Consider the following 25,827-nt stretch of genomic DNA (forward strand, 5'->3'; position numbering starts at 1 on the left):
CTAAAGGAGTTCCGCTTGTGCCTGGTGTCGCGGGAGGCGCACTACTGACAAGCCCCCTTGTCACCCTTCGCTGTGTGACCTGGAGCAGGTACCGCCTCTCAGCGGGGGGCTGGGCGTGGGTGTGGGTGGTTCAGGGAGCGCCAAATACCTGCACAACCTCAGGCCTGAAGCCAGGGCTGCGGACACGCGGCCTTTCGGGGGTGAGTGGGACGGTGCCCGCGATTCTTAGCAGTTGGGGAGGCTGCAAAAGGGCCTTAGGGGATGTGTGAGGGAGGCTGTCTGTCTTGTGTTTCTTTTTTAAATACTTATTTTTTGGGAGAGCACAAGTGGGAGAGGAGCAGAAGAAGGGGACAGAGGATCTGAAGTGGGCTCTGAGCTGCCGGCACAGAGCCGGATGTGGGGCTTGAACTCACAAACCACGAGGCCATGACCTGAGCTGACATCAGGTGCTCAACTCACTGAGCCACCCAGGTGCCCCCTATCTGCCTTGTTAAAATGATAACACTAACATTGTCTGTCACCTATGGTGACCACTAGGTCTGGGCCACAAAGTGCGGATACCACAGTGAACAAAATTTTCAGCTCTGGTGGAGCAGACGTTCTAGATGAATGAGGTAAGTACAGGTGCTGGGAAGAGAATACACTAGAAGGGTAGGTCAGGAGAGAATAAGGATTCCTTGAGATGGGGCTTCTCCCGATACCATGGTCCCACTCTCCAGGGAGAGTCAGCTGGAGCTGTGTGTCCCCTGGGGTGCATTCCCAGCCTCGTGACGCAAGAAGGGCTCATCCCAAGGCTGTGGCTCTCAGGGACAAACGTTTGTGGTCCCCCTACCGGGGCCAGGCCCTGTTTTTTGGCTATACTGGAGGCACCATGGACACCTGGACAGAAGCAAACCCTGCCTTGGGGTGTTCGTGGGGACCACCCGCACATAAGCCAGTCCTCGGTGGAAAATAATCCAAAGCACGGTGGACGCAATGGAAGACAGGTGGCTGGTCAGGGTGCTGAATCTTTGCTTTCTCCTCTTTACCTTTTTTTTTTTTATGTTTTATTTATTTCTGAGAGAGAGAGAGAGAGAGAGACTGCATGAGCAGGGGAGGGTCAGAGAGAGAAGGAGACACAGAACCCAAAGCAGGCTCCAGCCTGTGAGCTGTCAGCACAGAGCCCGACGCGGGGCTTGAACCCACGAACTGTGAGATCATGACCTGAGCCGAAGTCAGACGCTTAACTGACTGAGCCCCCCAGGCGCCCCTCCTCTTTACTTTAAAAAAATTTTTTTAAGATGGGTTAATGACTTCGATCCTTTTTTTTTTTTTTAAGTTTATTTATTTATTTTGAGGGAGAGAGTGAACACAAAGAGGGGAGGGGCAGAGAGAGGGAGACACAGCATCCCAAGCAGGCTCCAAGCTCTCACACTTGGCCGACTGACCCACCCAGCTGCTCCATGTTTTCTCTTCTTTAAAACGAGGATACCCACCACCTGCTGTGTCGAATTGATGTGAGGAGTAAATGCCCTGATGTCAAGTGCTTAGAACGGTGTCTGGTTGCAGACTCGCACTAAGGAAATATGAATCATTCCTGTCACTGTTAGTCTCAGCCTAGGGGCCTGGGAAAGCAGAGGACTGGGTGGGGATATAATTCTGTGCAAAGTAAGGGTTAAAGAGATGTGAGCAAAGAGGTTGGGTGCTAGAACGTTAGGACAATTCAGTTTGTTTTTCAGAAGTGGGTGTTTTCTGGCCCCGGGGGAGGGGACCGATGGCTGGCGAGTGATGAGTCGTGTGCGCGCGTGCGTCACGGGTGTGTGTGTGTGTGTGTGTGTGCGCGCGTGCGTGCGTGCTCTTGCAATCCGGCGAGGTGAGCAGGGGCTCGTTTGTTGAGAGACCTGCTGGGGGCGGTAAAATGCCCTCCAACCTTCAGGAGGCTGGACGCAGCGACTTTCCCTCCTTGCGGGTTTCCAGTGGCTTGAATCTGCCTTGAGGGGGGCAGGGAAATCCACCCACCCCCGCCCCCCACATTTCCAGGAAGAGCCTGGTCTGAGGTCCCCACAGCGTGGGAGACACCTGGCGCATACAGCCACCCAGAGCCCCCCAGGGTGGTGAGCCACACAACTCGGGGTGCAGACACAGGGGGAGGATTGTGGGGAAGCCCCTCCCCTGCCGACCCTTGTTGCCTGCCTTGCGGGTATGGAAGCGCTTCTGGCCGTCCAGCCTGCCAGCCCCGGACCCAGGCTCCCGACACTCCAGGACCTTCTCTGTTGCCATTCAGCCTCCAGTCGGGGAACCGACGCCAAGGATGTCCCAACTTTTTGGTTCCGGACACTAATCTGTCACCGTGAGTTTTGGGGAACATGTGACTTGTGAAAAGGCTAAATGGTAGCAAGATCAAAACGGGACCCTATTAATTGAAGCTCTTGGTTTATAAGGGACTGAAATCATGACTCACATTAGCTTAAGTCGTAAAAAAAACACGCCACACCAAACCTAACAACGCAGGAAAGCCCAAGGCCCTCCTGACTCAGGCATGGCGGGATCCAGGTGTTTAAACAATGTTTTTGGTTTTAAATTTTTTTTAGGGGCACCTGGGTGGCTTAGTTGGTTAAGCGTCCGACTTTCGCTTAGGTCATGATCTCCCCGTTCGTGGGTTCGAGCCCCGCGTCGGGCTCTGTGCTGACTGCCAGCTCAGAGCCTGGAGCCTGTTTCAGTCTGTGACTCCCTCTCTCTCTGACCCTCCCCTGCTCACGCTGTCTCTCTCTCTCTCTCCCCCAATAAATAAAACATTAAAAAAAAATTTAAAAAAAATAAATTTTTTTAATGTTTTTATTTATTTCTGAGAGAGAGAGCATGAACAGTGGAGGGTCAGAGATAGAGGGAGACACAGAATCTGAAGCAGCTCCAGGCTCTGAGCTGTCAGCACAGAGCCCGACGCGGGGTTCGAACCCACGAACTGTGAGATCATGACCAGAGCCGAAGTCTCAGTCGACTGAGCCACCCAGGAGCCCCATGTTTAAACAATGTTATCAAGGCATGGACCTCTCTTTCTCTTCGGGACCTGCTTTCTTCTGTTCTGGTCTAATTCTCAGACAAGCTCCACTGTTGGGTGGTAAAAACTAGTCCTGGAAAATCCAGGTTTAACCCTACAGCTCTGTGAGAAGAACTCCCGTGTTTCAAAGTCCCAAGGCTTCGGGCACCTGGGCTTGGGGCTCTGTGCTGACAGCTAGCTCGGAGCCTGTTTCAGATTCTGTGTCTCCCTCTCTCTCTGCCCCTCCCCTGCTCATGCTGTCTCTCTTTCAGAAATAAATAAAAACATTAAAAAAAAGTAAACTGTTTTAGAGGGTACCGTTCAGCGGTGTGGAGCGCACATGCACACTGTGTGCAGAGGCATCAACTCTTACCTCGTCACTGAACATTTTCATCACCCCAGAAGGAGATTCCCCGACCCATTTGCAGCCGCTCCCCACTGCCCCTCCCCGAGCCCATGTCCCTTTTATTTTTTTAAATTTATTTCTTTAAATGTTTATTGATTTTTGAGAGAGGGGGTAGAGGGGTAGAGACAGAGAGAGACGCAGAATCTGAAGCAGGCTCCAGGCTCTGAATAGTCAGCACAGAGCCTGACACCGGGCTCGCACCCACGAACGGTGAGATAATGACCTGAGCTGGAGTCAGCCGCTTAACTGACTGAGCCACCCAGGCGCCCCCCCTTAATTTTTTTTTTAAATAATAAAAAAAAAAATAGGCAGAAAAATACATTGAGGAGTTTCATTTTTTACATACAGAAAATCTAGTCTTTGCTTTTAACATGCCAGTCAAACACCAAGAAAACTTTAAAAAGTAGTCAGCACAACAGGCCCAGGCTAGCTGGAGTGCACCTCCAGGGGTGGTGATCTGTGAAACAAACAAACCAACAAGAAACAGGGGGCGCCTGCGTGGCTCAGTCCGTTAGGTTAAGGGTCTCACCTCGGCTCAGGTCTTGATCTCACCTGATCTCACCATTCGTGGGTTCGAGACCCCTGTCAGGTTCTGTGCTGACAGCTCAGAGCCTGGAGCTGCTTGGGATTCTGTGCCTCCCTCTCTGTCTGCCCCCCTTCCGTTCACACTCTGTCCCTCTCTCAAAAACGAATAAACATTAAAAAATTACCAAAAAAACCCCATAAAAAACCTCAAACACTAAACCCATATTAATCTGAGTTTTTATTTGTAAGAGAAGGAAAGTGACCAGCTGTGGGCAACAGTGCTTCCTGGGATGCGGTTTTACCAGAATAAACGCGGCCATCGGGCGGTGCTTTGCAAACCAAGAGAAACACCTGCGGATGGATTCTCGGGGTCCCGCAGGGTTGAGGGACGAGGTGGCAGCCAGGGTCCTCCTGCAGCCGCCCCCTGCACCCCTCCGGGACAGACATGACAGATCTTCCCGGGGAATTCCTTGGTTCTCGCAGGAAGGAAGCGTCCAGAAAAAGAATTCCTCCCCACGCCCCAGAGCGCTTTAGATCTGAATTTTTCTTCTTACTCAGCAAGGGGTTAATCAGGGTCGTCCAGCCTCTGCCCTGTGGACATTTGGGGTTGCTTGTGTTGGGGGGGCGCCTGTGCACCGCAGGTGTTGAGGGGCATCCCTGGCCTCCGGTTTTGATGCCATTTGATGACAAGTGCACCCTCCCAGTTGCAACAACGACAAATGTCCCAGGCATTGGCCAATGTCCCATTGCCCCCGGGTGAGAACCGCTGGGTTAAATTTGTTTAACTAGAATGAATAGCCGGAGTTGCTCATAAAATTAGCACGTTTTGCCCCTAGACGAGTCAAGAGGTCCCCCTCACCTATTGCACACATGGGAAAACTGAGGCCAAGCATCGCCAAGTCCTAGACCCTGACGGGAACCTGACCCACCCATCCGGGTCTCTGGGGACAGCCCCTCTGGAGCCACGTGGCGGCAGCAAATTGGGCGGGGGGACCGCTGCGGCGTATGCCCCTCTGCCTCAGTCTCCCAACTCTGACTCCCGAAACAGCAGCCAGGTTCCCGCCCCCCACCGGCGGCCCGCAGGGGGTCTTGAACCCTCAGCTCCGCACTCAGCCGCGCTCCGGCGGGTCACGAGAGCGGAGCTCGAGACAAGGGCGGCGCTCCGAGGCCCGGCGCGCAGCCTTGTGGGGATTGTAGTCCCGACCCCGCCCCGGTTCCGCGCCAACCCCGCCCCTGGAACTACGCTCCCGTCGTGCCCCGCGGCGGAGGCGGGGCCGGCGGTCGGTTGCTAAGACTTGTGAGGCGCAGCGCTTGCGTGCGGCTCTTCAGGTAAGCGCGCGGACTGGGGGCTTGGTTCTCGCGGCGCCGGCTCCCACGGACGGCGAGCCGGGGCGGCGAAGGAGAGCCTCGGCTGGTGTGGGGGCGCGGGCCGCGCAGGGCGCGAGGAGGCAGCCGGGGGCGTCGGCTCGTATACGCGTGCGCGTGGGGCGGCCGGGCCGCGGGACGCCGCTCCCCGCGCCCGGCAACCCTTTGCGCGTGCGCGCCCCTGCGGCCGGGGGTGGAGACCCCGTACGGCCAGCTGCTCCTCCCGCCCCCGCCGCGCGCGCGTGTTTGGGGTCATCGCGGCCAGTCCCCTGCCTCTGGGCCGCCCTTTCACTAGCTTCCCGCCAGCAGCCTGCCTGTTTCTTAAACGTCGGTAAACGCTGGCAAACATTAAATTTTCTTGATAGTTACTGAAAGTGTGGGTTTTCGAGGCCTTCTCTTATTCTGTCCCCGCTGATAAGGGGTCGCCTCCCACACCCCACATGCCCGGCGTTCGCCACTGTCACGCACGGAGGGGCCATTTGTAGGGCCCGGCTTGGGCGGGTGAAGCGCAGGACACCCCGGGAAGTTAGGTTTGCGTGTACACGGCGAGCGATGAGCCCCGGAGCTTGCGTGGACACCACCGCGCTCACACGCCCTGCGCTTGTCCCGAGTTCGAATTTAGCGGCCGGGCCCGTTAGGGATGCAGATGGCAGCCAAGCCTTGGAAACTGCGTTGCGATGCAGCAGCTACCGCCCTGTGGGCGTGTGTGAGGCTCTAGCTGGCTGTTCCTTCAGCTCAGGACTCCCCACCCTGCTTCCCCTGCCTTCTGGGCCCAGCTGAGGTCACCGCTTCCGAGGAGCCCTCCTGGACTGCCCACCACAGCCCTGGGCTCCCTGGGAACTGTACTCTGGGACAGCGTGGGGCTCGTGTAGCTTTTCTCAGACAGCCCTGCGAGGTGCTGATGGATTCCCATTTCTCAGAGGGGGCCGCTGAGGCCGGGTTCTAGGGCAGGTGCCCAAGGTCTCAGGCAGGGAACTGCTGGGCTGGGTGTGAGCCTCTAGGACAGGGCAGGATGCAACACCCAGGTCCAGGCTCTGTCCTTTCTTCGTCATCCAGGGACAGGCGGAGGCCTCAAGCCTTCGTCTTACTGTGTGTATGAATGCAGGTTCCTGTCACCCTCCCAGGGCCTCCCTCCTGGGCCCTGGACTTCCACGGTACAGGCAGAGGCCCTACAGCCAGGAGTGTGAGCAGGCGGTTCTGGGCCGGCCACGGCTGTCCCTGGAGATGCCAGGGTGGGGACTGAGCTGGGCCAGACCAGCAGAGTGTGTGGCGGTGGCGGGAGCCAGGTGCCTGGCGCTTTGGGGACAGGAGGAGCCGGGTCCAGCAGCCGCCCCCAGCCAGCTCCAGATGCCAGGACGTGTGTGTACGCAACACTTGTGCGGGATCACTGCTTGCAGCCGGGCTGCACTCCCCTCATGTTGGGGTTGGGGGCCCAGGCGGGTCACTGTCTCCTGAAGCTGCTTATGTCTGTATCAGTGGGAGGGGCTCGGCGGGCAGAGGCGGTGAGCCGTCTGAATGCCCGCCTGGTGAGATCGCGGCTCTGCCCTCCCTGCCTCGTGGCCCCAGACAAGTCCGTACACCTCGCAGAGCCTCATCTTTGTCCTGTAGAACGGGGACAGTTCCAGGAGCTCCCTCCTGGGTCACTGGGAGGCATGTAGGGACCGCAGCAGGGGCCGAGCCTCGCAGGGAGCCTGCTGGCCTGCCCCCCCCTCCCCCGCTGCCTCCTCCAGCAGCCTGCCCTGCGGCACCCGCGGAAGCTGTACGGCTCAGTGGCTTTTGGTAGCTTCGCAGGGGCGCCGAGCTGCCCTCCCTGTCTTACTGCAGAAATCTCCACTCCTCCCACAAAAGAAGCCCCATCCCCATCAGCAGTCACCCCTCCATCCCCTCCCCGGCCCCCACGAGCCCCCTCCCGCCCGTGGAGGAGCCTGTTCTGGACGCGTCATGCACGTGGATTCAACACACGTGTGGCCTCTCGTGTCTGGTTCCCTCCCTGAGCGTCGTGTGTTCGGGGTCCGTCCGTGGGGCGGTGGGTGGGGCGCCTCGCTCGTGCTTGCGGCCGAGGGACGTGCGTGTGCGCGGTGGACGTGTGTGTGTGTGTGTGTGTGTGTGTGTGTCCCCATTCGTCCCTTGAAGGGCGCTTGTGCTGTATCCGCCGTCTGGCTGCCGTGAGCACACGTGTGCAGGGTTCTTTGAGGGCGTGTGTGCTCAGCCCTCCAGGCACATGCCGGGGCGTGGAGGAGCGGTTGCTGGCTCGCGCGGTGACTGTCCCGCGAGTTCCCCCTCCTGCCTCGGAGCTGGGACCCCAGCTGGCGGCGTCCCTGTTGCCCGTTTTACTCAGAGGCTGTGCTTCTGGAGGGGCAGGTGAGACTGCATTTTGCCGTGGAGCCTGTGGGAGCTTAGTGGCCGGTGCGGGCCGTGGGGTCCTGGGCGTGGCGTGTGCCCGGTCGGTGCCGTGGGCCCTGCCGGCCACAGTACTGGGGGCGCACGCGGGGCCCCTCCCTGCGCTCCGCCTCTCGTGGTCCCCAATTCTGTTCATTGGTCAAATTTGTATTGTGAGCTCCGGACGTTCCGCGGCGGGCGAGGGTGTCCTGTGCCCTCCTTGAGTGGGGTCCACGCGGCTGAGGCACATCAGGAAAGGTGAAAGCGCACAGCTGAGAGGTGACTCCAGCACCTCCCTGTCCCCAGGGAAGGGGCGGGGGGCGGTGTGTTCGGGTGCACGGTGGCGCCTTCGATGCCGCGGAACCTCATCCAGACAACCAGTGCTTTAGCTCTGACGCAACCCGAGGCGGCCCCGACCAGCAGGGGTCGTGATGCGGGGTGCACACGCACCGCTGAGTGTTTTAGAAGTTGTGTCTCCAAAAAAGCGCACAAAGAAACAGGTGAAGGTCATTGTAAAAAGTCACGGAGCACTAGCACCTGAGCACGCAGTCCGCATGAAGACGGTTGACGAGAGCGGTCACGGTCACTGCGTCTCCAGATCCCGTGCGCGTGTCCCCGGCACCTCGCGGAGGGAGACAAGGCTGCCAGCGATGGCTTAAGCTCTGCAGGCCAAGCGTTAGGAGGACCTGAGGGAGAGCGAGGCTGGTGGCGCGTCTCGTGGGGGCGGAGCCCCCAGACTTTGGATCCCGCTCGCTCCGGGGACCCGAGACGACGCCAGGGGCTGACGGACGGTGCCCTGCCCCCATCTCTGTCTCCCACAGTCGGAACCCCGCGGAGGATGGACCTCGCCCCGAGCCTCGCGGAGCAGCGTGGAGACGAGGAGGCCGTGAGCCCTCAGTCGGCGCCCGCGCCGTGGCAAGTCCTCCCGGTGCTGTCCGAGCAGCAGTCCCAGGGCGTGGAGCTCGTGCTGGCCTACGCCGCGCCCGTCCTCGACAAGCGCCAGACCTCCCGCCTCCTCAAGGAGGTGTCGGCCCTGCACCCGCTGCCCGCCCAGCCTCACCTCAAGAGGGTGCGGCCCAGCCGCGACGCCAGCCGCCCGCACGCGCTGGAGATGCTGCTGTGCCTGGCCGGGCCGGCCCCGGGGTCCAGGTCGCTCGCCGAGCTCCTCCCGCACCCGGCCGTGGACCCTCGCGGCCTGGGACAGCCCTTCCTGGTGCCCGTGCCGGCCCGGCCGCCCCTGACCAGAGGCCAGTTCGAGGAGGCGCGTGCCCACTGGCCCACGTCCTTCCACGAGGATCGGCAGGTGACCCGTGCCCTGGCCGGGCGGCTCTTCTCAACGCAGGAGCGTGCGGCGATGCAGGACCACATGGAGCGCGCTGTGTGGGCCGCGCAGCAGGCAGCCGCCAGGGGCCTGAGGCCGGTGGGCGCGGTGGTGGTGGACCCCGCCTCGGGCCGCGTGCTGGCCACGGGCCATGACTGCAGCAGCGCGGCCAGCCCCCTGCTGCACGCCGCCATGGTCTGCATCGATCTGGTGGCCCAGGGCCAGGGCCGCGGTGCCTACGACCTCCGCCCCTACCCTGCCTGCTCCTTCGCCCCGGCCGCCGCCCCCCCAGGTGTCCGCGCGGGCTCCGTGCGCAAGCTGGAGGAGGACGGGGACGCGCACGGGGACGGCCTGCCCTACGTGTGCACCGGCTACGACCTCTACGTCACCCGCGAGCCCTGTGCCATGTGCGCCATGGCCTTGGTCCACTCCCGCATGCAGCGCGTCTTCTACGGGGCGCCCTCGCCCGACGGCGCCCTGGGCACCCGCTTCCGCATCCACGCCCGGCCGGACCTCAACCACCGCTTCCAGGTGTTCCGGGGGGTTCTGGAGGCCCAGTGCCGCCGGCTGCACCCCGGCACGTAGGCGGCCGTGCCCGCCCGCCCCCGGACTGGGCTCTGCTACAGGCGTCTCTCAGCCTCCCGCCGGGCGTGTCTCGTCGTCCCAGGGGCCGTGATCCTGCCGCTCAGCTTTAGGGACGTTCGCGTCTCCCGCCCAGGAGCCAGACCCCGCGCCGTCCCCACCAGGCTGTGGGGCGCGTCCGTGCCCAACAGCTCTTCCCTGGGCTTGGGCTCCGTGGGGGTCCAGCCTGGGCCCGGGAGCTGCGCACTCGGCCTGCCTTCCTCCAGCTGCCCTTTGCCCCAGGCGTCCACTGGGACGGTGTCCCCTGTGTCTCAGGTGTCACAAAGCGGCTCTACGTGTGAAAATAAACACCCCCAAACCAGGTCGGTGTCTGTTGACAGAGGCGTGGGGCTGTGGTGGCTGAGGGGACCTGGGTCGGAGTGACTGTGTCCGGAGTTTGGGGTTTGTACAGGGGAAGGGGAGCTTCTGAGCCAAGTGGGGCGGGAGCATGGCCCTGGGAGCGTGGCCTCTGCCCGAGTCCTAGGTCTGGAAGGGTGTGGCCGGCCGGGGGGGCGGGGCGGCCGGGGTGTATTTATCCTAGGGTGTAGCCTGTAGGCCGGGACTCACCCCACCCGAAGGCTCCTTCTGGTCGTCCTGCGTCCTGTCCTTCACCGCTGGCCAGAGGGGGTGACCCGGGTCTGTTGTAGAGCAGTCAGCGCTGGGAACACCGCGTGTCCGTCCAGCAACGGTGCAAGATTGGATCCCGGCGCCCCCGGGGGGCCCGGCTCGTCCCTGCTCCGAGCCTGCCCTTGAGCCCTGGGGTTGGCTCCTAGCCCGTCCCAGCCCACGGGGTCAGGGCAGGGGCTCTGCCCCCGAACTAGTGCAGCATACGGGCGGTGGGGTGGGGCCGCGAGCCCCTGGGCGTGTGGGCGGGAGGGATGTGGGCCCAGGAAACTCCGTGTCACTGGAACGTTCTCACCTGGGCCGTGTGTGAGGAGAGCGTCGTAGGTTCCCGTCTCCTCGCCTGCCTGCAGGTTCGGTTCCCGCACCCGCGCCGGACCAGTTGTGCCACGAGGCCCCAGTGGGTGCCGGGCACGGCCATCTTGTGGCTTGTTTCCGGGTGATGGCAGTGCCCACCCGCAGGCCCTCGGGGACCGGTACGCTCTCTTCAGGTGTGCGTGTTGGTGGCAGGGCAGTGCGTGTGGCTACTCTGTGACACCGGCTCACGTGGCTCCACGCAGGGGGTGCCGCTGGGGTGCCACGTGCTTGGCTCAGGTCGTGATGGGATCCTGGGCTCTGCGAAGCTTGCAGGGGCGAAAACCACGGGCCAGAGAGGTTGTGTGACGTGCATGTTGTCACACGGCAGTGGGCGTGGACCCAATTCTCAGTGACTCACAAGTTGGGCTCAGTGGCCTCAGGAAGGTTCTCGGAGCCAGCTGTGGCTAAAGAGAAAGCCGGGAGGTGGGGGATTGGGAGGGCGGTGGGGGTGGGGGGAGGGGTCCCAGGAACACGGTGTACGACCTGATCCCTCTCCTGCCGGCGGCCAGTGAGGCCAGCCTGTCAGTTTGGGGCTGGCCTTTGGGACCAGAGCGCAGACACCCCCAGGATGGCCTGGAGGTCAGGACCTCACCTGGGATGCTGCTGAGCACACTGCTGGTGTGGGGGCCCCAGCGGCCTGGGGGACCCGCTGACTGTGGCTGTCTCCCCTCCAGGTGGCTGTAGGCTTCTGCCCCGCCGGTTGTCACAGCGGAAATGTCTGGTGAGTCTGGCCCTGTGGCCGGGGCTGTGGCCCATCTATTCCCCTGGGAAGTGTCCCCTGGGGGCCGGACCCACTGTAACGCCCCCACTGGGGGGTGGGTGCACCCCCACTCCCCTCCTCCAACGACGGGTGTCAGGGTCACCTCCTAGCTCTGAGCCAGATGAGAGCGAGAGGCCGGTTTCCGCAGGAGTTGCTGGCCTGGCCGCGCCTTCTGCCTTGGGGCCCGTTCTGTTCTTCACATCAGCACAGGGGTGAGGTTTCTACATCTGGGTTCATAGCTATGTGCGAAAGGTGACACCCTCACTCACAGGTTTGCCCACCCCGTTTGGCTCAGGAGGAGGGGTGGGGTGTGCAGGTGGAGTGAGGTGGGGCCCCGAGGCCACGGCAGGCGCCACAAGTGCACTCCCTTCCCGCATGGTCACCCCGCGGTCCCCGCATCTGCCCCCCTGCTCACGTAGGGTGGGTGGGGCACCGGATGCCTGGGGTCAGCTGGTGCTTGGTGCTGGTCTGCTGGGACCCGAACCCAGGCCCTGAGCCCCACGTCTGTGCACAACGTTCCCCCGGGGCTTTCAATCTGCCAGGAAGACAGGGTTTCACGGGCGTGTGATTTGCCTGTTGTTCTTATACCTCCTCGTCACGGTGTGCTGGCAGCCTGAGCCCTGGGGCGTCGCCCCGTCCTCTCTGAGGGCAGCAGGGGGGGGGGAAGGAGGGGGTCACACGTCGCAGGGGAGAGCAGTGGGGCAGGGGCCAGGTGGGCTACTTGCTGGGGCCTTGGGCAGGAGCCGTGAAGGGTTGTGACCTGTGACCGTGGCAAGAGGCCATGCCGGGGAGGCCCTTCTCCCGTGTCTTGTCACAGAGGCTCAGAGCCAGCAAGCTCGGGACGGGGTCCAGCCCCTGCCGTGCTCAGCTTGGCACGCTCCGTAGCTCCTGTGTCCCCTGGTAAATGCCTGAGGCTTCTCTGGCCAGCAAGGCGTGGCCTGCATCTCCCTGGCCTCCCCTCTGGCCCCGGTCTCCCCGCTGCATCTAGAGCACCTGGCACTCACCCCGGGGCCTTTGCATGGGCCAGAACCCAGCGGTCTCTCCCCTTTGCTTTCTGGAGTCTTGGTTCCAATACTACCTTTTCGAGCGAGGCCTACCCTGGCGCCGTTCTTGAACCTCGCTGGCCAGCGCCCAGCTCATCCCTGGTGGCCCGCACCTGCCGGTGCGTCTTCTAGTGTGCCCCAGTGCCACCCACTCCTGACGATGACTGTCGGGCTCCCCTGGCGAGGGGTGCAGCCCCTTGAGGTCAGGGGTCCTCTCTGTTTTGTTCGAGGTCTGGCCTTCCCAGGTCCTCTCGAGAGGTGTCCTGCCACGCGGTGATGTGTCGTTGACACCTTGACCCCAGACTTGGCTCCAGGACTAGAAAAGAATAAATCCCTATAGTTGAAATCTCCTGGTTTGGGCTCATTTCTTAGAGCTTTCCAAGGAAGCTCAGACACTCAGAATGCCAGAACCTTCCTTAGAGTCAGGTGTCACCAGCATTTGGGTTCTGCCACTGAGTCTGCGTGTCTTCTGTGGCTGCTCCGAGAAGTCATCGCAGCGTGGTGATCTAAACCACGTTTATGCGCTCAAGTCCTAGCGCCCAGGGCTGGGCCGGGCCGATTCCCCCTCCCGCCCCAGGGAGCCCCGTCTCCCCCCTTTTCCGGCTTCCAGAGGCGCCGCATCCTCGGCCCGCAGCCCCTCCTCCATCCTCTCGGCCCCAGCGCGGCGTCCGCCCGCCTCTCTGCCCCCCTCTCGTGAGGACCCCGCGAGGACGCTGGCCTGCGGTGGCCACCTCAGGGGCCTTGACAAGGTCCTCTGTGCCGCGTGAGGCGACATGTCCACAGGTTCTGAGGGTCCGGCCGGGGACAGGGACGCGTTTGGGGCTGTCACTGCGCTCTCTAACCTGGTTTTGTTCCGTGGTGGTTTCTGTCCTTGCAGGGAAGGAGAACAATTTCCCGCCGCTGCCCAAGTTCCTCCCTCTGAAGCCCTGCTTCTACCAGAACTTCTCCGACGAGATACCCATCGAACACCAGCTTCTGGTGAAGAGGATCTACCAGCTGTGGCTGTGTGAGTGGCAGGGCAGGGGTGGGGCCAGGGATGGGGTGGGTGGGGTCGGGGCGGCAGGGGCAGGGCTGGGCGGGCACCGGGAAACCCCACCCCCTGCACCTTCTGGACCAGAGTTTGCCAGGCTCTCACCTCTGGAGGTTTCAGGGATAAATCTAGTCTTTGTCGACAAATAACGCCCCTGGGCCCCTTGCTCAGCAGAGCCACAGCCCAGCTCTCCCGGTGGGTGGGAGGGGCCTGGCTCACCCTCTTCGCCCCTCCCCCAGTCTACTGCGCCACCCTGGGGGTCAACCTCATCGCCTGCCTGGCCTGGTGGATCGGCGGCGGCTCGGGAGCCAACTTTGGCCTGGCCCTGCTCTGGCTGCTGCTCTTCTCCCCCTGTGGCTACGTGTGCTGGTTCCGGCCTGCGTACAAGGCCTTCCGGTAAGTGGGGTGCGGGGCGGCCTGCGTCTCTCCGGGGGCCTTGGAGCGCTGGGGGCTCAGAGCTGGCTCCTGCCTTCGGGACCTGCACCCACTCTGTGCCTGGTGTCTGGGCTCCTTTCTCCTGGCCGGCTGGGGGACACTTATGTCCGTGGTCTGCGGACCACAGCCAGCCACGGCCTGTCATCTTCTAACAACTTCGTAGGGAGACGTTTGGTGATTCAGACAGCTTGTTCGCTTGTTTCAGCGTTCCTGGTATCTTTAAAGGGTTGAAGACCCATCACCTTTTTCTAGTTCCAGAACATTCCATGTCCTGTCTCCGTGAGCCATCACCCCCCACCCACCCTCCACGAGCCCCCTTCCCGTCCGTGGAGGAGCCTGTTCTGGACGTTTCACGCACGCGGACTCACACCCGTGTGGCCTCCCGTGTCTGGTTCCCTCCCTGAGCGTCGTGTGTTCAGGGTCCGTCCGCGGGGCGGCGGGTGTGGGCGCCTCGCTCCTGCTCGCGGCCGAGGGACATGCACGTGCGCGGTGGACATGCTGTGTGTCTGTCTGCTCATACATTTGTGAACACTTGGGGTGTTGGCACCTCTTGGCTTCTGTGGACAGCGGGCCCTGTGACTCAGGAGCGTGCCGTGTTTGCCCCTAGATGGTCCCCGAGTCCCGGGCTGACTGGGGGAGGCGGCCGGTCCCCTTGCTGGCCGTGCGTGCTGACGGCTGCTCTCTCCCTCTGCAGAGCTGACAGCTCCTTCAACTTCATGGCGTTCTTCTTCATCTTCGGAGCCCAGTTCGTCCTGACCGTCATCCAGGCGATTGGCCTCTCAGGATGGGGCGCATGGTGAGCCAGGTGCCCAAGCCGTAGCGCGTGGGTGTGACGTATGTGCACTCGAGTGTGCCCTTGCTGTCGTGAGCAGCCGTGCTCGCAGGCCCCCCGGATGCCGAAGCGTGGCCTGTGGGTATGTCCCCGCAGCGCTCCGGGCACAGCCAGACAGAGCGCCACTTTCTGTGTGCCGAGGGCTCCGCACCGGTCCCACGGCTGCTGGGGTGAATCGCGGCACACTCGGTGACGTGACCTGAAGGAGGTTGTCTCACGGTTCTGGGCGCTGAGATGTGACCCGGGCCTCCCGGGGCTGACACCCAGGCAAGGGCAGGGCCGGTACCCCTGGGACGCAGGACCCCTGTTTCCGCCCTTTTCCGGCTTCCAAGGCGCCCTATCCTGGCCCGTGGCCCCTCCTCCACCCTCACAGCCAGCAGCGCGGGGTCCGCCCGTCTCTCTCCCTCCCTTGCGTGAGAACACTGGGCCTCCGCAGACACTCAGGTCACCCCCACCTCAGGGCCCTTGATAAGGTCCCCGCTGCGTGAGGGGACAGTCCCAGGATGAGGACGTGGGCGCCCCCAGGTCCTGTCCGTGGCACTGAGCGTCCTGAGACGAGAACTGCAGCTTCCGCGTGTGCTCGGCTGCGTCGGTGCTGTGACGTCACGCGCCATGCGCTCTTGCGCGTCCCGGTGTGTGTGCTCACGTGGCCTCTCGGTTGGCATCTCGGTGTCGGGAGCTCATCCCCCGTGGGTGGGTGTCACACGCTGTGGCCCCTGCTGTGTCTCCGGCTCTTCCTCCCGCGCTTCAGTCCTGTCACTTGTTCCTCTGTCCCCTGGGAGGGCCACGGGGCTCTGTCCTGGTCCCTGTACATCAGACGTGTGCTCTCTCGTTCCTTGAGGCCCCGGGTGCGGTTCGTGGCCTCCTGAGCCTGCTCTGGGCTCCAGCCTGTTGCCGTCCCTCCCGGGTCTTCCGCGCCCTTGACAGAGGCTGTAAGTCTCCTTTTCTCACCTGGGACCGTCTCCAAGATGGCCTCCCCCGGGTCTTCACCTGGTGGGTGGATGAGCTCTGCGTAGACCCGATGCCTCTCAGATCTGGGCCTAGAGGGCCAGTGGGGGGCTGGCTTGGGGCCCCGGGGCAGGGGTGTGCCGGAGGACCCCCAGGGTTTAGCAGACAGTCGTTCCCAAGGCCAAGGTTTATGCAGAGAAAGAACAGGGAGTTAATTGAGCTCAGGGCAAAGGGATGGGGGTGGGGGTGGGGACCCCAGGCCAAGTTTCCAGAATCCTCTTAATTCCCTCAAACAATACATGACCGCGTGTGAGGGGTGGCCTCCAGGGGGGCGTAGAGACCCAGCGCCCAGGTTCCCACCGGGGGTCGCTCAGCAGCCCCTCTGCCCGGCTCGGGTGGAGACCCCAGACCCCAGGAGGGGAGCGGGTCCTCAGCACGAACCTCGTGGCTGCACGGACAGCTCTGGGACACGGGCCCCTGGCCGGCGAGGGTGGTGGGCGCCCTGGAGTCCAGTTCCAGACGCCGCCGCCGCAGGCCAGCCTGGTGAGCCGGCCTCTGGGGAGGGAGGCGTCAGGCCCGTCGTGCGGGCTCTTTTCTGCCTGGTGCCACCCCACACCGTTCTCCTCACTGGCTGCCACGGTGTGCACCTTCCTCTGGGGTCGGCTTGCAGAAAGGGGGCTTCGGGAGCGTCCCTTCCCTCCTCGAGTGCGGGCCAGATGGCAGGGGACAGGTGACCAGCCAGCTGGGGAGCTTGGGCAGAGCTGCTCTGAAAAACTAGGGGACGACGGGGAGGGGACGCTGCACCTGCGGTCGGGCCACAGGCCCATCTGCTCTCTCGCAGCTCCTCGGCGCTGCTGTTCTGTCGCTAGGTCCCGGGGCCAGCACAAGGCGGGGGGGGGTGGCAGTGGGCCTCTGGGCCCCTTCATTTTCCCGAGTGTACGGGGCACCCTCTGCTCCGGCTTCTTCTTTTTTTTTTTTATAATTTTTTAAAGATTATTTTTGAGACAGAGACAGACCGGTAGTGAGGGAGGGGCAGAGAGAGAGACACGGAATCTGAAATAGGCTCCAGGTTCTGAGCTGTCCACACAGAGCCCAATGCGGGGCTCGACCCCACGAACTGTGAGATCACGACCTGAGCCCAAGTCGGACGCTTAACCGACTGGGCCACCCCGGCGCCCCTTGCTTTGGTTTCTTTGAACGTTCCTGCAGGTGGACCGCCGGGTGCTGCCAGACCCCCTCCCCCGCAGCCATGGGCCTCTTGACCTTAGGGCTCCGCCAGGTGCTGCCAGCCCCCCCCCAATTCCAGGCCCCTTGGCCTCGGGGCTCCAAGCAGGGAATTGGGACACGAAGGTGCTGCTCTGCCAAACTGCACTCCCCTCGCGAAGCCCAGCCCAGGGTCTCCCCGTCCTCCTGGTTCCCAGCGGCCCCGGGCCAGTCCCTGTCTGTGACCTTCCTTCCAAGTGGGCCACAGAGTAGCCACGGGTCGTTTCATGGAGAGCGTCAGGCGCGTCCCCGGAGGCTGCTCTCGGGTGCCATCCACACTGCGCAGCCTGTGCCCTGTGGGTCTGTCGCTCTCCACACGCGTGTCGTCCTGCACACGCTTCCCTGTGACCCCGTGAAGGAAAGGAGTGTTTAGGATGTGCGGGTGTCCTATACCTGTGTCGCGCGTGCGAGCCTGTGACGCTGCTTCGTGCCTCGGAAACCAGCCTTAACGCCCGATGCCGCCTCCTCGCTTAGATTCATTCGTTCTTTTTTTTTTTTTTAAATTTTTTAATGTTTTATTTACTTGTGAGGGAGAGAGGGAAACAGCGTGAGCAGGGGAGGGTCAGAGAGAGAGGGAGACACAGAATCCGAAGCAGCTCCAGGCTCCGAGCTGTCAGCACAGAGCCCGACGCAGGGCTTGAGCCAAGGAACCATGAAGTCGTGACCTGAGCCGCAGTCTGACACTCAGCTGATGGAGCCCCCCAGGTGCCCCAATTTTATTTATTTTTAAAGTGATCTCTGTGGCCAGTGTGGGGCTTGAACTCACAACCCTGAGATCCAAGACTCGCATGCTCCAGTGGCTGAGCCACCCAGGCGCCCCCTAAATAGGGTGCTTTATGTCAGGCTGCTTTGAGGTTTACGGAAAGGTGCAGAGACAGGAGAGCGCGTGGCCGTGTGCTCCCGGGGGCATGTGACGCGCCTTGGGCACAGCACTGGTGCCCAGCCGCGGGCCCTGTTTGGATTTCCGCAGGTTTCCACGAACACCCTCTTGTTCAGGATTCCAGAAGGCATTTAATTAGATTTTGCTTTAGCAGTTTGTCCGGATCAGACCCCAGATAAAGCCTGCCCGTCTCCACGGGTCGGTTTCCGTCTCAGGCTGTCCCCAGTCTTCGCGCTTCGCACTCCTCCCGTTTTTCTGATCGACTCATTGAAGAAACGGGCCTGATTGTCCTGTAGTCCCAGGTTGTTTTTAGAATAATGGCTTTAGTGAAGCACGCATCACAGACTAGAAATTCACTCTTTTAAAGTGAACAATTTAGTGGTTAGAGTACATTCAGAGTGGTACAGCCATCACCCCATTTAGTTCCAGAATGTTCTATTGCCCCAAAAGCAACTTGCCCCCACTAGCCATCACGCCCATTTCTCCCCCGGCCCCCACGAGCCCCCTTCCCGCCCGGGGAGGAGCCTGTTCTGGACGCGTCACGCACGTGGACTTACACCCGCGTGGCCTCCTGTGTCTGGTTCCCGCCCTGAGCATCGTGTGTTCGGGGTCTTCCGCGGGGCGGCGGGTGTGGGTGCCACGCTCCTGCTCGCGGCCGAGGGACGTGCGCGTGCGCGGTGGACACTGGTTCTGTCCTCTAGTGACGGGCACTGGGTGTCTCAGTGCTGCTGTGACACGGGCCTCTGTCTCGGGAGTGCCCGGCTGCCACGCTCCCTGGGTCTCGCGTCTACACCGCTCTTCCACATGCCTTGTCCTCCCCCTGGTTCCGGCCCCGCGAGCTGAGCAGCTCTGGGGGAGCGCCCGGCACCCCTCATCTCCTCCCTGGCTCCCGCCCTCCAGCTCCCTGCCCCCAGCGCCCGGTTGCGTGCAGCAGGCTCTGGCGCTCCGCCGGTTGGTCCCCTGCTGTCCCTAGACCCGAGTGCGGTCATCTGGGGTGTGAATGAGCCCCTCCTCACTGCCCGGCTGGCTGGGGAGCCAGCGCCACGGAGCAGGCCCCCAGTCCTGTGTTCAGCCCGGGGGTGCGTTCACCGTCCCCGGGGACCACGGTCCTCAGGCTGGGCCTCGCCCGCCTGCCCCTCCTGCCAGCGCCCCAGATGAGGTGGGAGAATATTCGTCCCCAAAGTGACACCCCCAGTGGAGCCAGCACTTCTCCCCTCCCAGGAGCTCCGGCCCGTGGCACCCGCCTGAGCCCTCCGGCTGCCTGTGCACTCACACCTGTCTGTGCTCACACCTGTCTGCACTCACACCTGTCTGCACTCACACCTGCTGCACTCACACCTATCTGTGCTCACACCTATCCGTGCTCACACCTATCAGGGCTCACACATGCCTGTGCTCAGACCGGCTGTGCTCACACCTGCTATGGGGTCCAACCCTCCTCTCCCTCGGCCTGAACACTTGGCCAAGGTTCCCCTCCCCAGTGTTTTTTTTTTAAATTTTTTTAAAGTTCAAAAAATTTTTAAATTTTATTTTGGTGGGGGAAGCAGAGGGAGGAGAGGACTTCAAGCAGGCTCCGCACCCAGCACGTAGCTCCACGTCGGGCCTGATCTGGCAACCCTGGGATCACGACCTGAGCCGAAATTGAGTCGAAGCTCCACCGACCGAACCACCCAGGCGCGGCCCCCACCCGTGGTTTCTCCGCCTCCCCCAGGCTGAGTGGGAACAGGCAGGAAGTCTGTCCCCAAGGCCAGGGTCATTCTCAGGCCCCCGGCACCCAGCACAGAACGAGCCTGCGGGCCCAGGGGGGGTCCTCTGACTGCACCCACTTCACGCACTTGGGTGAGGAGGACACACAGCTTCCCTTTCGGTGAGAGCGTGGCGCCTCCCCAAATGCGCTCGCAGGAAAGGCCGGGGGCTGCTACGAAGGCGGGAGCAGACGCGGCCGCCTCGGGAGAGTGGGGCTCCGCCTGTGCGCGCTGGGTGGCCTGCCTTCCGCGTCTCGCGGGTGCTGCTCCCGCAGTGCAGGGCGGCGCGACTCGCGGGGGCTGTGGCCTCGCGCAGGCTCCAGGAACAGTGGTGAAGCGCGGTCAACCTCCTGGGTGTTATATGTTCTTTTAAGTTCCTAGAATCTGGAACCAAATGTATTTATTACCTGTTTAGAAAAATAAAATCTCAAGGGCACCTGGATGGCTCAGTTAAGCGTCTGACCCCTGAACTCACCCCGGGGTTGTGCGTTCAGGCCTTGTGTTGGTCTTGGGTTTAAGCAGTTGGAAGCTACTTAAAAACAAAAATCTCAGGGTGCCTGACTGGCTCAGCTGGTAGAGGATCCTCAACTCTTGATCTCAGGGTCGTGAGTTCAAGCCCCACAGGGGGCATGGAGCATACTTACAAAAAAAAGTCAGTAAGGTAATAAGGTAAAATCTCAAGAATAGTTACTTCTGCCTCACCCCCCAGAGGCAGGTGTGGGCGCTCATTCCACTTTGCGTGTGTGCAGTGGCCAGAATGGGTCTTGCCGTCTTGTTGCCCTGACCTCTCTTCGATGTTCTTTTCCTTCTGTTTCCGTTAACGTCTCCTCAGCATTCGGTCGTGCGGCTGTGCACACTAAGCGTTTGTGCCAGTTCCAGCCGCTGAGCATTTGGGTTATTCCCAGCTTTTCGTTCTTTTAAGTTATTGCTGTGGCATGAATTCTCAGAGGAGGACAGCCAGGGTGCAGGAAATGAGCACTTGGGGGCTCTTGAAGGTCACGGTCATTGCCCCTGCAAAGGGACACGCTCCCACCGGTGCATTCCTCCTCTCGACCCCTCACGTGCACTACGTGTGCCTGCGTTTTAGTTTGCACCCCTCACTGCTGGCTTTGGGCATCATCATTCATGTGTGCATTGGCCCCTGCACGTCCCCGCACAAAAAGCCTGTTTCTCTGCCAGTCGTTTTTATTGTTGTTGATTTGTTGGAGCTCTTTACGTATGAAGGATGCTGGGCCCTTGTTTGGCGGAAGTGCCGGCACCCATGCTGCTCTCTCTTGCTCCTTGCAGTGGTTGGCTGGCGGCAATCGGGTTCTTCCAAACCAGTGTTGGGGCCGCCGTGGTCATGCTGCTTCCAGCCATCATGTTCTCCGTGTCAGCTGCCACGATGGCCATTGTCATCATAAAGGTGAGTCCTCTGGGTCCCAGGACCTTAGCATCTTCCCGTGCATCTGGTCACCTGATCGTCCAGGCCCTGGGGACTCGGATCCTCCTCGGTCCAGGGGTGAGAGACCTGATGGCTGTGACTAGCTGATCCACTGAGTCAGGCTTAAGGAAACCGCAGCTGGGTTGACGACGACGGCACCCACCCGCCAGTGCCCTCCTCCCTCTGCGCACTTCCGTGTCACAGGGGGTGCTCCACGTTGCCTGATTCGGCCACCACTGGACATTTCTTCCCATTTGTGGTTAAAGTCACGTGCAGTAAAAATCACTGAAACGAAACACTGGGGGCAGCCACCGCACCGCCCCATCTCCGATACCTGCCGGCTGAGCGGGGCTGGGGCGCCGGCTCCGTGCCGCTCTCGGTGCCGCGGAAGCTGCCGCCTCCTGCAGGCGCAGTCACAGGCCGGGGCACGGGGACGTGCGGCGTCCCCACGGGAAGGGGAAGCGGTGCGGTGTCACTCCAGCGCTGGGCTGAGTGTTGTGAGTGTTTTGCCACGTGATTCTGGGTGTTCGAGCAGGGCTCCTGGCTGGGCAGACGCAAGGATCGCTCCACTCCCCCCCATCTGCACCCCAAACGCCTTCAGCTGCGGACAGCCTGAGGGCAGGGAGGGGCTGGCAGAAACCCGAGTGTGTGCACATGCACAAGTGAAGAAGCCTAAGTGTGGTTCCGGACGAGGCCCGCACGGGAGGTGACTTTCCAGCCAGGACGTCACAGAGCAGAAAGTGAATACAAATTGTGGGGCGCCTGGGGGCTCAGTTGGCTTGGCGTCCGACTTCAGCTCAGGTCATGATCTCACAGTTCGTGGATTCGACCCCATGTCGGGCTCTGTGCTGACAGCTCGGAGCCTGGAGCCTGTTTCGGATTCTGTGTCTCCCTCTCTCTCTAACCCTCCCCTGCTCACGCTCTGTCTCTGTCTCTCTCTCTTTCTCAGAAATAAATAACAAAAGTTAACAAACAAACAAAAAAAAGTAAATGCAAATTGAAGAGAGCTCCAGGGCCTGAAAGAAAAGATAACGGCTGAGAGAAAGGAGCCCCCTCCCCCCCCAGGGCTCAGCAGTCTCCCCAAGCCATGGTGGATACAGAGAAAGGAGGCAAAATGATCTCAGGGCAAAGGCATGGGGGGTGGGGCCTCCAGGCCAAGCTTCCAGGATCCTCTCCCAGAGTGTCCCTCAGGACACACCTGATTCCCCCCAAAACGACACGTGACCGCGTGTGAGGGGTGGTCTCCAGGGGGGCGTAGAGACCCAGCGCCCAGGTTCCCACCGGGGGTCGCTCAGCAGCCCCTCTGCCTGGCTCGGGTGGAGACCCCAGACCCCAGGAGGGGAGCGGGTCCTCAGCACGAACCTCGTGGCTGCACGGACAGCTCTGGGACACGGGCCCCCGGCCGGCAAGGGTGGCAGGCGCCCCGGAGTCCAGTTCCAGACGCCGCCGCTGCGGGCCAGCCTGGTGAGCCGGCCTCTGGGGAGGGAGGCGTCAGGCCTGTCGTGCAGGCTCTGGCTTGCCCCCCCCCCCCCACTGCTGCCAAGAAGAGAAACGTATTTAATGAATATTAAATAGTTTTGTGGAAGATGGCAGATTCCAGTGAGAAACGAGAAAAGCATTCAGCTTCACTAAACATCAAGAGCATGGAGTTAAAATGCCAGTTTTTTTTAACGTTTTTAATGTTTTATTTAATTCTGAGAGAGACAGCATGAGCAGGGGAGGGTCAGAGAGAGAGGGAGACACAGAATCTGAAGCAGCTCCAGGCTCTGAGCTGTTAGCACAGAGCCTGACGTGGGGCTCGAACCCACCAACTGTGAGATCATGACCTGAGCCGAAGTCAGACGCTTAACCGACTGAGCCACCCAGTTGCCCCTAAAATGCCAGTTGTCCTGAATTTTCCAGGCCCTCTAGAGTGTCCAGTACGGCCCCGTGTTCCCAGAGGTGCAGTGGGGGCCGGTCAGCACAGGCCTGCTGGGCAGTGGGGGGCTCGTCCTTCCTGGGGGTCTCTGCCCGGGAAGCCACCGCTCATGCCCAGAGATGGCCGTGAGCCTCTCGCGGAGCCCATGGGGGGTGTCCGGCGGGTGTCCCCAGGGAGAGGCTGGGCAGGACAGCCCCCTGCCTGGAAAGAAGTGCTTGTGGCCGAGTGCACGGGCTCTCCAGAGGCAGCTGAAGTCAGGACAGAACCTCGGCTTCGCTGCATTTTCCAAAGTTTCCCCAAGGACCGTTCTGTCATTTTGGAATTCACGTAAGAAATGGACGGTCTTGAACATGGGGTCTCTTGATCGCGTACAAGCTTAGTTTGGTTTCCCACCCTCCTTCCCTGCAGGTGCACAGGATCTACCGGGGGGCCGGCGGAAGTTTCCAGAAGGCGCAGACAGAGTGGAACGCGGGCACTTGGCGGAACCCGCCTTCTCGGGAGGCTCAGTACAACAACTTCTCGGGGAATAGCCTGCCCGAGTACCCCACCGTGCCCAGCTACCCGGCCACTGGCAGCCAGTGGCCATAGAGGGGCCCGCCGGCCCCCGCCGCCCCTCCCCTCCCCCGGCCCGGGTGTGGGGCCCACCCTCGTGTTCATCGCACCTCCGGGAGTGGAAGTCCGGCCTCTGCCGCCCGGCAGAAGGATGTCCCCGGGCTACGCGTCCCGTCCGCTCCCTGTGACGTCCACGCCCTCCCCTGTCGAGGTCTCGGGGGGGCCGACCCCGCGCCCCCCTTCCAGGGCTGTCGGCGCGTCCACCCGCTTCTCCCTTCGCCCCTGGCCGGCTCAGCGTGCGGCTCAGTCTTCTAAGTCCCTGCCCACCTGCACCCAGAGGGCCCTCGTGGACAAGCCTGTGGGTCGTCCACACTGGGCATTAGCCAGCTGGGCACCACGGTCTGGACGTCCCTGTCCGTCTGCCCCGTGCGCTCCGCGCTGGGGCCGTTGGCCTGCTCAGCTCCAGCCTTCCTGCCCGCATGTCCCCCTGGGAACCCGGAGCAGACAGACCTCTGAGACCTGAAACCTGGGGCAGAGCCCTGGGGCAGGATGGGCGGCTGCGGCTCCCCTCCGTGTACGAGCTGAGGAACGTGGCTCCCGGTGGGGGGCGCCCGCCTGCTGGCTGCCCGGAGCCTGGGACCGCGACCGCACGGCCCGTTGCTCCAGCTGTGGACGCGGGAGGTGGAGTTTCTCAGGAGAACGGCCTTTTCGAAGGACAGAAGATGTGACAAATCTGTGCCTTAGTGAGGAATCTGAACAAGACGTCGCTCTTCTCTAGCTCCCTGAGACCGAGGACCCGGATGTCCCAGGGGGCTCTGCACAGCGCCCTCTGAAGGGATGCCCTTACTGGCACCCCGTGTGCCGCCCCTGCCCAGTTGGCTGCCTCGGAGGTGGGGGGTGGGGGGGAGAGAACAGGGACCCTCTCGGTCGCACACTGCCTCACCGGCCCTGGGACGTCCAGCCTTGTTCTCCACGCTCGCTCCGTCGTTTGCTCGCTTCTGCTCCTTGCGCTAAACACCATGCGGTGCCCAGAGGTGGCCCCGGTGCCTGAGAAGGCATCCGGGTCTGGGTGCCCAAATGTCATGGCCTCTGGGATGAAGACCCTGGATTGGGCCTCCCAGCGGCCCCTTAACCAAGTCCCCAGTTCAGCCTCTGTGAGAGGCATGCACTGCACTAACCGTGGGGCTGGGTCCCTCCTGACCGCCGCTGACCGGCGGTAGCGGGTGCTGGAGGCCCACGCGCCTGGGTTCGCCCACCGCGCACCCCGTGCGTTGCGGCACTGGGCACCGTCATTACATCGTGGTGGGTTCCGTTAGGCCGGAGCATCCTGGGAACTAACACTGCCATCCTCCGCGCATCGCAGAGCCCCTGCCAGGCCGTTGGTGGCTGGCGTCATGTTGGGCTGCCTGGCACATGGCCCTGGTGGCCTGTCGCCCCCGCGCACCCTCCCCGTGGACCCGGCCCCACGCAGGCACCCCTCAGCCCTGCCCACCGACCACCATGGGGCGCTTCCCTCCTGTCCTTTTAAATCAACTTGTTTTTATATGCTCAACTGTTTTTTTTTTTTTTGGTTTGGTTTTATTATTTTCTAATTTTGAGAGAGAGGGGGCGGGGCGTGTGTGTGATAGAATCCCAAGCAGGCTCCACACTCTGCGCACTGCCCACGTGTGCAGGGCTTGATCTACGACCTGGGATCGTGACCTGAGCCGAAATCGTCAAGAGTCAGACACACTTAACTGCTTGAGCCCCCCAGGGGCTCAACTTTTTTCTTTTTTTTTTTCTCTTTTAAATTTTTTTGAGGGGGGCTCAACTGTTTTCATTTGAGAAAGAAAGTTTGTAGAAAATTAACCAGCATCACTTGGCACGAAGGAAAAGTAAATGTAGAAGCGGCTGGAATGAAAACAGTTGAGTCTCCCAGACACCCGGCTGGAGGGGCCTCCCCAGGGCTCAGCATGGGGGCCTCTCGGCTGCAGGGTGGACGTCCCGCGTGGACATGGGAGGGAGGATGCGAGTCTTCCACAGGACGCTTTGCCACCAGGGGAAGGAAACGAGACCCACAGACAAACCAGACAGCCCCACGCAGGTGGCATGGGTGGTTGTGTCCCCCCCCCCAAATCCATATGTTGAGGTCCTGACCCTCAGAGCTCAGAATGGGACGTTATTTGGGAATAGCGTTGTTGCAGTTAAGGGGAGGTCACGCTGGAGTAAGGTGGGCTCTGAAGCAATGACTGGTGTCCTTGGGGCCTTGGGGACACAGGCCGGGAGAAGCCCTATGAAGATGGGGCCATGATGGGTGACACTTCCACAGGCCAAGGAGGGCCGATGGCCAGCGGTCCCCCAGTGACGCCGGGAGAGCCCGGGGCAGGGGCAGCCCTGTGAGGCCTCCT

The 25,827-nt window shown here is 61.8% G+C and overlaps 2 protein-coding genes across 6 annotated transcripts; both read left to right on the forward strand.

Annotated features, from left to right (window-relative positions):
- Positions 1–5,221: 5,221 nt before the first annotated feature.
- Positions 5,222–9,955, forward strand: ADAT3 (adenosine deaminase tRNA specific 3). Its single transcript, XM_039248084.1, has 2 exons — positions 5,222–5,276; positions 8,513–9,955. The coding sequence occupies exon 2, from the start codon at positions 8,530–8,532 to the stop codon at positions 9,595–9,597; it is 1,068 nt and encodes a 355-aa protein (XP_039104015.1). The 5' UTR covers positions 5,222–5,276; positions 8,513–8,529; the 3' UTR covers positions 9,598–9,955.
- Positions 5,223–24,989, forward strand: SCAMP4 (secretory carrier membrane protein 4). 5 transcript variants are annotated; one of them, XM_039248086.1, is made up of 7 exons: positions 5,223–5,276; positions 11,286–11,332; positions 13,292–13,420; positions 13,684–13,840; positions 14,574–14,675; positions 20,835–20,952; positions 23,297–24,989. In XM_039248086.1, the coding sequence occupies exons 2-7, from the start codon at positions 11,326–11,328 to the stop codon at positions 23,474–23,476; spliced, it is 693 nt and encodes a 230-aa protein (XP_039104017.1). In that variant the 5' UTR covers positions 5,223–5,276; positions 11,286–11,325; the 3' UTR covers positions 23,477–24,989. The 5 variants fall into 5 exon arrangements, with proteins under 5 accessions (XP_039104017.1, XP_039104021.1, XP_039104020.1 ...); XM_039248089.1 differs by lacking the exon at positions 5,223–5,276 and adding an exon at positions 9,914–9,956; XM_039248087.1 differs by lacking the exon at positions 5,223–5,276 and adding an exon at positions 11,010–11,034.
- The last annotated feature ends 838 nt before the right edge of the window (positions 24,990–25,827 follow it).

The sequence above is a fragment of the Hyaena hyaena genome, unplaced genomic scaffold (assembly GCF_003009895.1).
Source record: "Hyaena hyaena isolate Hyena2069 unplaced genomic scaffold, ASM300989v1 scaffold_302, whole genome shotgun sequence".
NCBI lineage: Eukaryota > Metazoa > Chordata > Mammalia > Carnivora > Hyaenidae > Hyaena > Hyaena hyaena.

Bases quoted from the DNA above. Each gene is read 5' to 3' on its own strand.
- ADAT3 (XM_039248084.1), top strand. From the start codon at position 8,530: ATGGACCTCGCCCCGAGCCTCGCGGAGCAGCGTGGAGACGAGGAGGCC.
- SCAMP4 (XM_039248086.1), top strand. The intron at 13,421-13,683 runs GTGAGTGGCAGG...CCCCTCCCCCAG, and splicing joins GATCTACCAGCTGTGGCTGT to TCTACTGCGCCACCCTGGGG. The intron at 13,841-14,573 runs GTAAGTGGGGTG...CTCCCTCTGCAG, and splicing joins CCTGCGTACAAGGCCTTCCG to AGCTGACAGCTCCTTCAACT.